Genomic DNA, 13275 nt, shown 5'->3' with positions numbered 1-13275 from the left:
AGTCACTTTAATGGGCACTTTTGTCTGACCACCAAGGCTCACTCAAGCACCGTCTCCTCGATGCCGGTCTAACTCCATTAAATTTCAAGAAAAATACTTTCCACAAAGGAACAAAATTCTCTGAGATCACAATTGCTAACAAAACACTCAATTATGTTCACTGAAAGCATTTTCAATACACTCACTTCACCTTTGGCCACTTTTTTCTCCACTTTTAACTCTGCATTCAACTATGACACGCGCCATGCAAGCTATGAGACAACACACGGTGAACAAGCACACGCAAGCCCAACTCCACCAGCGGAGGCAAAACAGCAAATCAGCCTCAGGAGGCAGCTGCTTCGAAAGCAAGACTTGCCATACAGGATTGGAAATTCTCTCTCACGTTATTATCGCTCGTTACATCTTTTTTCTCTCTCTCATTTTTTTAAAAAAGAAACATTTTCTTTCAAAACATCTGATACCACATAAACGTTAAATAAACGTTACTGAAGGCCCATATATAACGCAGATACTTCATAATTGAATATAATTACCTTAAATATCAATAATATTTGACTAGATATTATTAATACAAATTTTGCATTCAATCAAGGTTTACATTTTTTAAAAAAAAATCCAGTCAATACAAATCTCTATTTCCATTTAGCTGGAATGCTACAGAGCTGGTTGAGAAAATTCTTGCGAAGTCAATTTTCTTTTCTTTTAAATGAAAGAAAGACATTTACCAGTAAATATCCTAATCATTATTAGAGTTAAACATATCTGGTGTCCCCAGACTTTCCAGTGGGATGCATTGTTCACCGTTAAGATTGGCTGAAGGTAAGGGGTAAATACGTTACAAAATTATATAGAACACTTCAGGGAAACTTTACCTGTTTTGTAGAGATATATGTTTTTGGTTTCGGGTTAAACATTTAAATATATTGCTTTAAAATAAATTTTATTGCGTGTTTTGATTTATTACAAGAATTTTATTGTGTTTTGAGACACGTTAGTTTAGATTTTATTTTGGTTTCATACCATTATCGACTTTTTTTTTATTCATGTGGAAAAAATGTCTTGGTATGGTTTGGACGTCAAATTCTTATGCAATGGAAACATCAGCGCAGTTTCTGTAAGTTTCTTGTTGGCCACATCCCATTCCTTGAGTGCCATCGTCACAATTTCCCCAACGATTACCTAATAAAGATAAAATAAAAAGGTGGAAATTTCCTCTTAAGTTATTGCAAACAATACGTAACAGTTTCCAAGTAGTAAATTATCTAAATATTCAGTGTTACTTGGAGACTTAATTTCATAATCTAAATTCACTTAGTTTATAATTTCTCTTGATTAAATATACAGCATATTGGTCGTACATATTACTGTCAGTTCTATATTGGAAACGTACAGAAAGAAATGGCAGCGACTGACAATCATATAACTGGGAAGAGAAGAAAGTGGGTCATGTAAGTTGAAATTTCACATTTTCCAAGCAAATGTTGAATATCGAAAACAGTTATATTCAGTGCCCAAATATTATTAACTCAAGTGCAGTGCACATACTTTTGGTTAAATTCTATTTCCGGGGTTAGAGTCGATGGTGATTGTGCTAAAACGTCGGTATTGCTTAGCAATAATTATCCACTTGTAAAAAAAAAAAAAATAAAAAAATAAAAAAAAATCCAAAAATGACTCAAATATTAGAATCTTGGCCAAGAATTTTAGGATTGATAAAAAAAAAGCAATAAAAAGATTGCGATCTTGGCCAATAACTAGTTTTTGGATCAGGAGCCACAAAATTTTTGAACGGCCCTAAGTTGAGTTTCCATATTTTATACGCAATAAGTACATCATACTCCTACACTATAATTATGTAGTTGTCCAAATATAAGACCTACAAGAAAAATTTCGATTGAAATATATTAAATGTTTTGATCCAACAACAGTAGGTTTGCTAAAGTGTAATGCATTATTCATTGCTTTTAATAACAAAGTGCCCTCCCCGTGTAACTTAAGCCAAATTCACCTCTTGTATAAACTAGTTGTATAAAATAAATGATCCATGTACTTCACCTACAACCTTCTCTTGATTTAGGGTGCTGAAAATCTAAGTATGTATTAGATACTGTATGTATTAGATTCCATTATACCGTATTAGGTTCTAATAAATATAGTCCTAGGCGAAAGAAACAAGTTTCATTCTTCTTAACATGTTATCCAGGTCCAGTTACTAGTAATGCGGAACTAGAACTAGCTATTGAATATTTCCTATTGTAAAATCAAGCCATTATTAAAATAAACGTCTATGAAAAAAGTGAACGGAATATTTATCTATGCAAGTGGTCACGTACTTTTTGTGATATACTTTGAAGTAAATGTTTTATTTCAACTGTCTTTTAATTTCGCTTGTATTTGGAGTCTCTTAGGATATATTCTGTTAAATTTCTGCCACATAAGCACCTGTTTTTGAGATATATTTATATAATTGCTTGGGAAGATCCTTGTTCTTTAATCTAATCCTAATGTATCCTAAAGTATATATCGTTCCTTAATAATAATACAAAGTGACACAATTCAAAAAGGAATCTAATTGAGAAATGATGATGAAAATGGACCTAAAGTCTAGGATAGTTTTGTGTAAAAATATTGTTAGTCAAGGTATCTGTTCTCCTGCTTCCCAGGCAGCTATTGCATCTGCCCATTCCTGTTAACTCCAGCAGCGTTAACATTTAAATTGTTCTCCTGAGAAGTTGATGCCTTGTGTGTCACTTTCTAGTTAGAGAAGCGATACATAATCTCAACTTAAAATGTGTTTCTCACTGCAAGATTGTTAATTATTTGTCATTACCTGCTTTCCAGTACCACTGGAATACACATTGTGTGCATGTCAGTCCATCAGGCAACTTGACTCCGAACACGTAAGGATATTGGTGCTCGTCGTGGTTGTAGCGAGTTCCGGATCCATCAGCCAATTCTAAGAGATGTTGGTCGAAACATTCCTGAGTGGACAGCTTCTTTGGATCGTTAACGGGGCAAAGGCGGAATTCACTGAAGCCTCCGTGGTTGGTAGAGAAATTCAGTTGCACTTGGATCACTTCTCCAGCTTTGTAGTTACGGACAATGATTCCGTTGCCGTATTTGCCTCCAGCTTCATTTGGACGAGGACGGGGCAAGGCATAGTTATCTCCACATTCTCCACACAAGCCATTGTTCTGGTCCCATTGTACCTTTAAATAATAGAGGGATACGAGTTGTTAGTGTTAGCAAATTATCTCCCTGACTACCAAATATATCTATATATCTATATATCTATATCTATATCTATATCTATATCTATATCTATATCTATATCTATATCTATACCTATCTCTATATCTATCTATCTATCTATCTATCTATCTATAGCTGCTCGAGGTCTATTTCGGTCCCAATAATAGATATTGCTTTTCTTTTCAGATATTCGACATTTAGCTGTAATTTTGAGTCTATCATAAGATTATATTTATGATTAAAAGTAAAAATTAATAAAACAATATAATACTTTTCATATACGCTCTTTGTTAAAACATTTTGCTTCATGAAATATTTACAGAGTTTACGTATTTTCTGTAAAATGGCTCTTATTTCAAAGGGAGTGAGATTTGATTCCACCATTTTACATTAAAATAGTTATAAAAAGGTTTATCTACTATATTATCGATTCACAAATAAAGAATTTTGCGTTTTTTGAGCAATAAAGTCTCTTTGATTCAGTAAAACCCACCAAAGCTTCTTTCTGTGAAGTCAAAAAATCGAAGAACAAAAAAAGTTTTTGTTTTGGGTCAATTCCGGTTCAGAATAATAATATATTACAAGATGTATTATCATAGAGAATTTCGTTAATTTATTATTTAAAAATGTTATATCTACTTGTATACCATATCTATCGTTTTGGAAGGTTTATTACGGTCCTCATTTCCAGATAATTTTCGAAAAATATTTAATAATTGATAGATTTTTGATCGAATTTAAGTAAAATTTTATCAATTTACGCTAACCGTTCATAGAAATGTTATTACAAAGTAACATAGTAAATAAACGAAAAATAAAGAATTAATACGCAATTAATTTTTTTGGTCATGAGGTCTAGTGTGAACTTTTTCTAGTTATTTCATAGTATTACAACTCATTAAATTTCATACTTAAGAACTTAACCAAAGCAAATCGTACCACTACCATATGAAGGTTGTCTCCGCTTAAACATTTCTTAAATATTGTAGTTGGAACATTGAAGTTTGTCATGGCTACCAACATTATGGATAACATTTTGACATAAAGAGACAATAGACAAACCACACGCTTCTTGTTGTAATCTTTTCGTCGGATGAGCAGAGGAGAGAGGAGTATTTGTTGCCGTACGGAGAAGAGGGGGAGTATTAGTTTCTTTACGAACTGGCCAAACTGCCGCGTACCATTCATATCTCGGTTGAATGGTTGATTGACAGTTCAATACACAATGACAGAGAAAGTGGTTTAGTGCTGTGATGATGTGCGTGTATTAGTAAACAAAAGAACTGAGACTAGAATTTAAAACATCACCTCGTGGGCGGTACAACGAGGAGTTAACCTTATAAACGTATATTTTCTGCTACATTCTTTTTGTCGTAACTTCCTTAGTACCCAACCGAATTTCTTCAAATTTTCACCAAAGAAAGCTTACACTTTTTTTCTTTTTATTTGTTAGTACAAGTAAAGTCAGGAACATACATTAACATTATTTTTTAACCGAAAATATAATTTCACTTTTGGCACTTCGAGCAATTAAAATAAAAAAGAAAGGTAGAAAGAAATCTCTCGGGGAAAGTGTATCTGGTAAGAATTTTAGGAGTCGTTACAGCAGTTAGGTCTATATTAGCGTTTGTATATCCATGACACTCAAATTATATAAATATATTGAGCAAAATCCTTTTAAGATATTTAATAATCTCGTGAAAATCATATTGCTGTTATACCTACAGAGTAATGATTTCCTACTTGTCTATATACAATAGGAACAAGCTTTTACGATCAGAGCCAGGAGAGAGAGAATGAGAGCAAGTTTTTTTAAAAAAGTGAAATGAAATCTTTCAGTTTAATGTCCCACGATTATGCCCTTTAGGCTAAGGTAGACAATGACTAAGGCAAGTGAATGATGATGGAAGAATTGGTGAAATGAGATTTCGAAGGAAACGGGGGTATCCCGAGAAAACCCACAGACATGATGTTGTTCATCAAAATCTTACTTGGCCGGGGATCGAACCAAGGGCCCCTCGCACCAGAAGGAAGCGCTCTATTACTGGGCCACCATGTCCCACTTAGAATAGGTTGAGAAGAGAAACGGAGGGAATGATGTGAATGAAATTGAATAGAAAAAAAACTGGCAGTATTCGATTAATCACCAATACACGAACAGTGCATCTGCAAAACTATCGACTTCGTCTTGTTTGACTGTATTTTATCAACAGTATGTTTGCTGCTTTCTTGCTTTCTACGTGTGATTTGCTGGGAACACGAGCAACAAACTATGACGTCGCAGAGCATCCAGTTGAAAGTGATTGCTATAGAAGGATAAATTCTATCACAATCCGAAACTGTCTGTATAAAAAATTCTTAATTTATATTTGCATTGACACGAAATGCTCCACTCGGGACCATAGGCGTCAATACGTGGATGTTCCAGGACTCACCGCCCATTTGAGATTCTTAATGGGTACTTAGCACAAATTGGATTTCTGCGTTGAAATTAACATCGAATGTTTTTTTTATACCAATAAAATAATTAGGTAATATAAAATGAGCTTCAGCAGTGAGTATAATTCATCTAATTACACGTTACAATTTTAAAAGTTAAGACAATGACCAATGCTGCTTACACATTTAATATGGGAAAATAAAATTTTAATGTTCAGTCCAAATTCAATAAAAAAAAAAATAGGCAATGGTGGTATGAAAAAAAATTGACGACTTTGCAGTTTGAAACTAATTTCACAGTTCATTTGATTTCAGAGGCCAGTGTCCCTCCGTTGATAGTCTTTCATGCATCTCAAAGGGGAACCTTAGATTGATAACCACTAATCTATTGAATCTGTTGAAAAAATTAGAATGAAAAACGTTGTAACTTTTCTTCAAAAACCGCAGATGAGCACCCACTGAAAACAATATTGAGTGAGTTTCGTTTCATAATGCGAAAGTACGGTAGACTTCCAAACTCTAGGAATTCAGTACTCAAACTTGAAGTAGTACATCTCTAACTACCGGTCCTAATAGATTAATTAATACAATCACAGATAGAATATATTCCTTGGACACTGAATCCATATCAAAAAGTCATTACTCGTTGTACTTGGGGAATAGTTGAAACTGGAAATCGTTAATTTGAACCACTTTCGGATTGAGCAGCCGGTTATTGGAGAAGATAGAACATACTCTTAGGGAGCTGAATCTGTTGCAGAACTCTGCATCTAGATATATATCTCTTATCGTTTTTCCTCTACGGAAATCAGTATTGGAACGGGAAGTAGTAGTAAATTCCGGCTTTGGTAGAGTGTTGTGGGCTATGAAGATATGCTCTCTTGACGCCCTGAATCGTTTGCAGAAAACAGTTTGCCGCTACATAGACCTAGTACCACTTTTATTCTATGGCGATCAATGTTGAAACTAGAAGTGGTTAATTTGAATCACTTCCGGTTTGAATACATGGTTAATGATGGAGATAGGACCTATTCTTGGGATGATGAATCAATTGCAACAAAGAGCATCTTCATATCTCTTACAGTTTTTGTCCTATGAAAATCTGTACTCAAACCAGAAATAATAGTAAATTTGAACCACTTCCGGTTTTTGTAGTGTTGCGGGTTGCGAATATATGCTTTAGTGAGACACTGAATCTATTGCAGAGCACCATATACCGTTATCTATTACCACTTTTGTTGTATGACTAAATTTTAAAACCGGAAATGATGATTTGAACCACTTCCGATTTGAGTAGAGTTTTAATGAAGAAGGTGAGACCTATTCTTTGTACAATAAATCGATTCAGAAAACCACATCTCGATATCTTCTAACATTTTTTTCTCTATGGAAATCAGTATTGAAATCGAAGCAATAGTAACTTGGAACAACTTCTGGTTTGGGATAGTTATTGTATGTTGCCCGTTTTCGTTCTAAATAAACGTTGAAACATGGAATGATTAATTTGAACCAGTTGAATAGATAGTTAATGGAGGAGATAGTAGCTATTCTTGAGACACTGATTCGATTTCGAGAAAGCGCATCTCGATATTTCTTACTGTTCTTGACCTGATTCCTGTTGACAGAGGGTCAGACGGAGAAAGTCGTTCTATAAGTCGACGCTTATACTCAAGAAACAAATGTGATGATGAAAATCTTCACGTTAAATAAAAAAGTGTCAGTATCTCGAAATGTGTGGAAATGAATTTTGAAATTAGAAGCACTTTTAACTTCCGAGGTTGGATTAAAGTTTAGCGTCTCATTTTAGCAACAAACGTGGATCCATAGCTTATTGTGGTATCCATACCACATGAGCTCTCACCATAAATCGAACCAGAACGTTCCGTGCCAAAAGCGTGTACGCTACACATATGGCTAAAAAGGAAGAGCTCATGTGGAAGTAGTGTATTATTATTATTATTATTATTATTATTATTATTATTATTATTATTATTATTATTATTATTATTATTATTATTATTATTATTATTATTAACAGAATGTTATATTTGAACTAGAGAAAGTATAGAACGATATAGAGATTAACACTTGAGCCTTCTACATTTTTTATCCTAGATCAATCCAGGCGTGGCTGTTGCTACATTGTACTGACCACGAGAAGCGATTTGGGAGAGTCTTGAGTCGAAGTGGTGTCCTTAAAATGTTTTTCGTCTCGAAAAATATACCTTTGTCTATTGGAAGACCTTTTTCTCGCCTAATATGTCATCAAGAACATCGTGTATCTCTCGTCTCATGGACAACACTACTCCTATATGTTAAATGATTGTGCAACCACTTATTTTTAACCATAAACATGCTTTTAACGTGTTTGTGTAAATGATAAATATATGCTCTCGAGCGCAAATTTGTTTCAAATATTAATATAGATAAAACTGAACAAGAAAGTACAGTTTACGTTTTTGGAAGATGAGTGCAGCAATTGCATGCTGTAATATTGAGTATACGGCAGAGAGTTTCAATTTCTTAACATGGATAAGCCCATTTATTTTTGTGGCTCTTCTACCTTCTCACATTGTTTTCAAGTTGTTGCAGTCCACTTCACAATCCCAAGCAGTATACTTCCATAATACTGTAGTTACAAACAGTGAGGCGCATGCTTGCTCTTTATTTACATATTTCTATTTTTTCTAGGGGGGAGGGGTCAGTAAAACAAAGAAGTTTGGGGTATTAGTTACTTGTCTAAATACAAAAAAGGATATTGTATACTTCTAGACCTACATTACAATACATATCTGGGAAATGAGCCGTGGGACAGGTGTAACAACGAGGGGCGTGGTGCACTCGCTCTTCTTAAACCCTTTGGTGTTGTTAATGCTTACGAATATATCCATTTAAAAGTGTTTGACTCAAATATTTTTATCTCCGGCGAGTGACGGAAGAGTGAGAAGAAAGGAGAGAGTTACAAGCTGACAGAAACGTTTTACAAAAATACACAAGTATGAGCATGATGGTGGTGTATACAATAGTATTCGAGTTTTTTGCACGAGGACAAGGAGGATGCTGTTTAATATATGCGGAATTTGTTTCAATCAATACCATAAATTTATATCTTATTTTATTGCTAGTATGCCAAGATATTGTTCGACTGGTTTCCAGTCCTTAAATACGATGAAGCACACGTAACAATACATTTTATGCCTTGCAGTATATGATATATCTCATTCAACTTGTGTATAATAAGGTCGAAGTAAAGCTTTTGTTTAGAAGCAACTTATGTTGAACAGTAATTCTTCAATATAATGCGTTCAGTGCACGAGGAAATCAAGTCTATTTCTAGTCATTTTGGACATACTTCGTATATGAGATATCTACTTGAAGCTCCTTTCAGAGCTTAAAGGAATCTTTTCCAAATGTATATAGCTGTAATAATAATAATAATAATAATAATAATAATAATAATAATAATAATAATAATAATAATAATAATAATAATAATAATAATAATATTGACTTTTCCACGTACTTACATATAGGGCTGTAGGCGGTATACGCTATACACCTTCTGTTTAATCTTAGTCGTTAAAATATACCTTCTGCATCAAGGCGTATATAGCAGAACTTTTGTTTAGTTTAAACTTATTTATTTATTTACTTATTTAATTGAGTTGATTCCAGTAAAAAAATGTCTCTTCACCTTCTTTTCTATCCTATTCTTAGTTGCTGTTGAAATATACGGATCAGGCAAGAATATCAGCACGAAATCTTCGCTTAACTTTGATATTCATATTTCCACTCTACAATTTCCTTAATTCTTTTTAGCACATTCGATTTTCTCTGTAAGATAAGTCTACCATGTGTTCAAAGCGCGAAATCGTTTCATGTTTCTGAAACTTAAACTTACCAACTGCATGATAGGAAATAAAGAAAGCATGTCAATTATTGGCAATTTAATTCAACATGAAACTTCAGTCACAATAACAAGACTTAAAATACAGTAGGCTGGACGCACCGGTACGTCGTTCAAGCAAATTAGTGTCTTGTCGGATCTTCGGCCCTATGCAACACCTATCTCTTAGGAACATCTGGACGCTTCTTTAGTTTATTATTATTATTATTATTATTATTATTATTATTATTATTATTATTATTATTATTATTATTATTATTATTATTATTATTATATGTTTATATTTCATACCGCTATTAATCTTCGACATTTACTCAGAAAACATACCGCTTAATCTACTGGGAAGAGCTTGTTTACACTTTTCATTCAACTCTGAGTAGGTTGGTTCATTTGCAGTTTAGCGTCCCGTCCAGCACCGAGGATATGTGGGACGTGGATATACAACGTGGGATCCCAAAAGGGTGTCTTCAACTTCCTATCTCCGACCGACTGTCTTATCAGTCCTTTCTTCGATCGAATTTCTTTACACTCAAATGGCACATCAACATAACTTATCTCTCTTTTCAAACCTGCCAGCTCGAAGTACAATTTCCAACCGAACAATATACTATGAAAAATTTACATGCCTCACTCTTTAACACTACACTCTTTAACAACGAAAGAAACATACAAACACATAGGATGTTAGTTCATTTTGCATCCCATATTGGGTTATTAGTATACAACTTCGACGTTTTTGTGAATTTTAGCTTAGTACTCAACTTTTAACAAAAGAAAAAAAGCAATATTTGGTTTGGTGGTACATTTTAAAAGGAAAATACTATTTTAAAGGTAAAACCACATAATTTGAATGTCACTGCAAAACTGAATAGTAAGTTGGGGAGATAAATATGCACATAAGTGTTGTTCGAAATTCATATGCAGTTATTTAAAAAAAAGAAGCTAAAAAATATGTAAACATGTTGAAAATTCGCTGCAATAACTTCATAATCACCACCTTAAAGTCAATCAAGAATAAGGGATTGAATTAATCCCCCTTCCGTTAGGGTCTATTGTTTAGAAAGAACTCCCGAGAAAGCTTCCGTAAATAATATTTGATTTTTACACAATACAGTATTTATGTACTTATTTTTTGATTGACCTCTAAATCAGTGAAAAAGAGATGAACTTATCGGTGTCTTCTTGTTATGCCTAAATCCTGTTCTGCCTATGACCCTCCAGCACTTTGTAAGGCATTTTTGATCTAATCTTTAGGTATAACAGGAGTTTCTGTTCTGCTTAACTAACGCAATAAGGGATATTTAGGTTTACGGGAAATTTAATACTAATTATTTTCCCTACAATTCCAGTTGCTTTCAGGACCTCTTGATTTTCTTATATCATTTCAGCTTCTCTGAAAGTAAATTAGCAATCATAGGCTACCATTATTTTACTACGAATATATCTACGTGATATCTTTTGTCCGCTAGGAGATCTTATCCTTCTGGTTGCGAGGATCGAAATGTGTTACATCGAAACGCCCTACACTGAAACAGCCGTGTCCCACTCCATATTATTGAGTATGATTGACATGATTACGTGATGGATGACATACTTTCTTCAGAGTATATTCCAGTATTAGAAATCTATTCAATGTTTATCTTGATAATCAGCCTTAGTGTATGGTTGAGTGTGATTTGCGCCCATGGAAAAAAAAAACTGTTCAAGGGCTTCAGATGCGGCTATTGATAGTTGCGTCCAAAAGTTCTTTAGATAGACACGTTATTTGCGGCCGTGTGGAACTGTTAGGCTCGATTCGATTCCATTCGATTAATCCTGAGTTACACAAGTTGAATGTACTTTATTGTAATAAGGATGGTATTTTTGTGGAAGGTTATTTTTGAAGGAGTATTAAAATATCGAACTTGAAGAAATGCGTTTGTTTCGAAGAAAATCACTCGCTAAACTATTAGTTGTAACATTAGCTTCCAAGTAAAAGCAATCCTAAGGAGTCGTACACTATGATGCAATACTTATAATGGACTATACATATTTCCCTTACGTTACTAACACCAAGGACAGTAAATTATGTTTGAAATTCAGAGTAAATGGTGTACATATCATAGTGGAAAGCCATTAGAGTTCTACGTAATTTATTGATCAGTTCTAATATAAAATGTGGAGGAATATCTGGCCTATTACATGCAAGAATTCGTTGACATTCAGTTTACTCGCCGGAGTAGCTCTAAACAGCAACAAATACTTGTTTCTGATTGGCCGAAACTAGATATCAACTCATCCTTGAAAGTAATTGGCCAATCATTTTTCCATATTGAAACCTACATTGTTTATTTGAAATAAGAGGCATTGTAGGCCTTAGTTTCAGTTGTACTAGCTGCCAAACGCTACAAAAATTGAATTATTTATATTATATGATTTAATCGGAGCTATTTTATAAATAATAGGCCATTACTTTTTAAATGGCTTTCCATAATAAAGTACATGCAAATTTAGTTGCATAGCAAATAGAATTTGCCTTTTTGTTGATAGTCATATATAAGAAAAAGGTTTGTTATGCTATAGTTTTCTACTTAAGGGTCATAAAATGAATAAAATGAGAGACATAAGCCATGAGAAAAATCTTACTGAATATGAGTTGGTATACGACAATACAGTAGAATTTGAAATAAAGCAAAGTCTAGATTTATTATCTTACACTCATAGCACACTATAGGTACTGCACCATACTATACGACTCATTAAGATTGTTTTTACTGCAAAATTTATGTTCAATAAACAGTATTGAGGGTGTTCTTCCACGGGAGGTTTATGTTAAAGATAGAGCTTATGGGAAGTAAAGTTTCTGAACATGACTCCATCACTTGTTTTTTCGTAATGAATTACAGTATGTATATTCCCATTTCAGAAAATTTAATTTAAATTGTTCTGGAATGGCATTTGAAACTCCTTTAGGAGATCGAGCTGAATGTTAACTATGTTTACCATAATTGACCTAAAATTAGTATGGGTTCTTTCCGATCTTATTTCTCCTTAAAAAGAAAAGGTATTTGTTAATTTATATTTCTCTTGACTACTTCTGAATATTGACATAAAGAAGCAACTTACTTAGTGCAGGCTGAATTCTACATAAATTAGTTTTTAAAAATAAGTAAATTAAAATTTATAACAATATTATAAAAGACAACTAAGTGACTTCAGATCTATGCACACAGATCCTCCAAACCAGAGATACATACCTAAAAGAGGGTTATGACGCAATTGAGTCAGAAATGAAGTGAAATCTTTCCGTTTAACGTAACACAATTATGTCCTTTAGGCTAAGGGAGACTACGATTAAGGCAAGCGAATGACGATGAAAGAACTGGTAGAATGAAATTGTGTAAGGAAACGGGAGTACCTGCAGAAATACTACGGACACGATATTGTCCCCAGTGAATCTCGCTCACGAGATGTAAGCGTTCTACCACTGAGCCACCGTGCCCCCCCCCCCTGTGAGTCATTGGAATTTTATGCTAGAGGGAGGAGGAGAAAAATCATTGATACAAACTTTAAAAAAACAATATTAACCAACTTCAACAAAGCACTAAAAGAGATAATAATAATAATAATAATAATAATAATAATAATAAAGCACTTAACAGCAGAAAACAGTTATTTATCTTTATGTATTAAAA

At 33.6% G+C, this 13275-nt stretch overlaps 1 protein-coding gene across 1 annotated transcript in view; it reads right to left on the bottom strand.

Annotated features, from left to right (window-relative positions):
• Positions 1–926: 926 nt before the first annotated feature.
• Positions 927–13275, bottom strand: part of LOC145664165 (uncharacterized) — a 49355-nt gene continuing 37006 nt past the window's right edge. The window contains exons 2-3 of the mRNA XM_081730572.1: positions 2834–3212; positions 927–1182 (exon numbers count right to left, since the gene is read on the bottom strand). Coding sequence (XP_081586698.1) covers positions 1088–1182; positions 2834–3212 — 474 coding nt within the window. The 3' untranslated portion in view covers positions 927–1087. The remainder of the gene's footprint in view (positions 1183–2833; positions 3213–13275) is intronic.

This window comes from Thermobia domestica, chromosome 11 (genome assembly GCF_964235325.1).
Source record: "Thermobia domestica chromosome 11, izTheDome1.hap1.1, whole genome shotgun sequence".
Classification (NCBI taxonomy): domain Eukaryota; kingdom Metazoa; phylum Arthropoda; class Insecta; order Zygentoma; family Lepismatidae; genus Thermobia; species Thermobia domestica.
The sequence above is the reverse complement of the archived record's forward strand: the minus strand, read 5'-3'. Positions and strand labels throughout refer to the sequence as shown.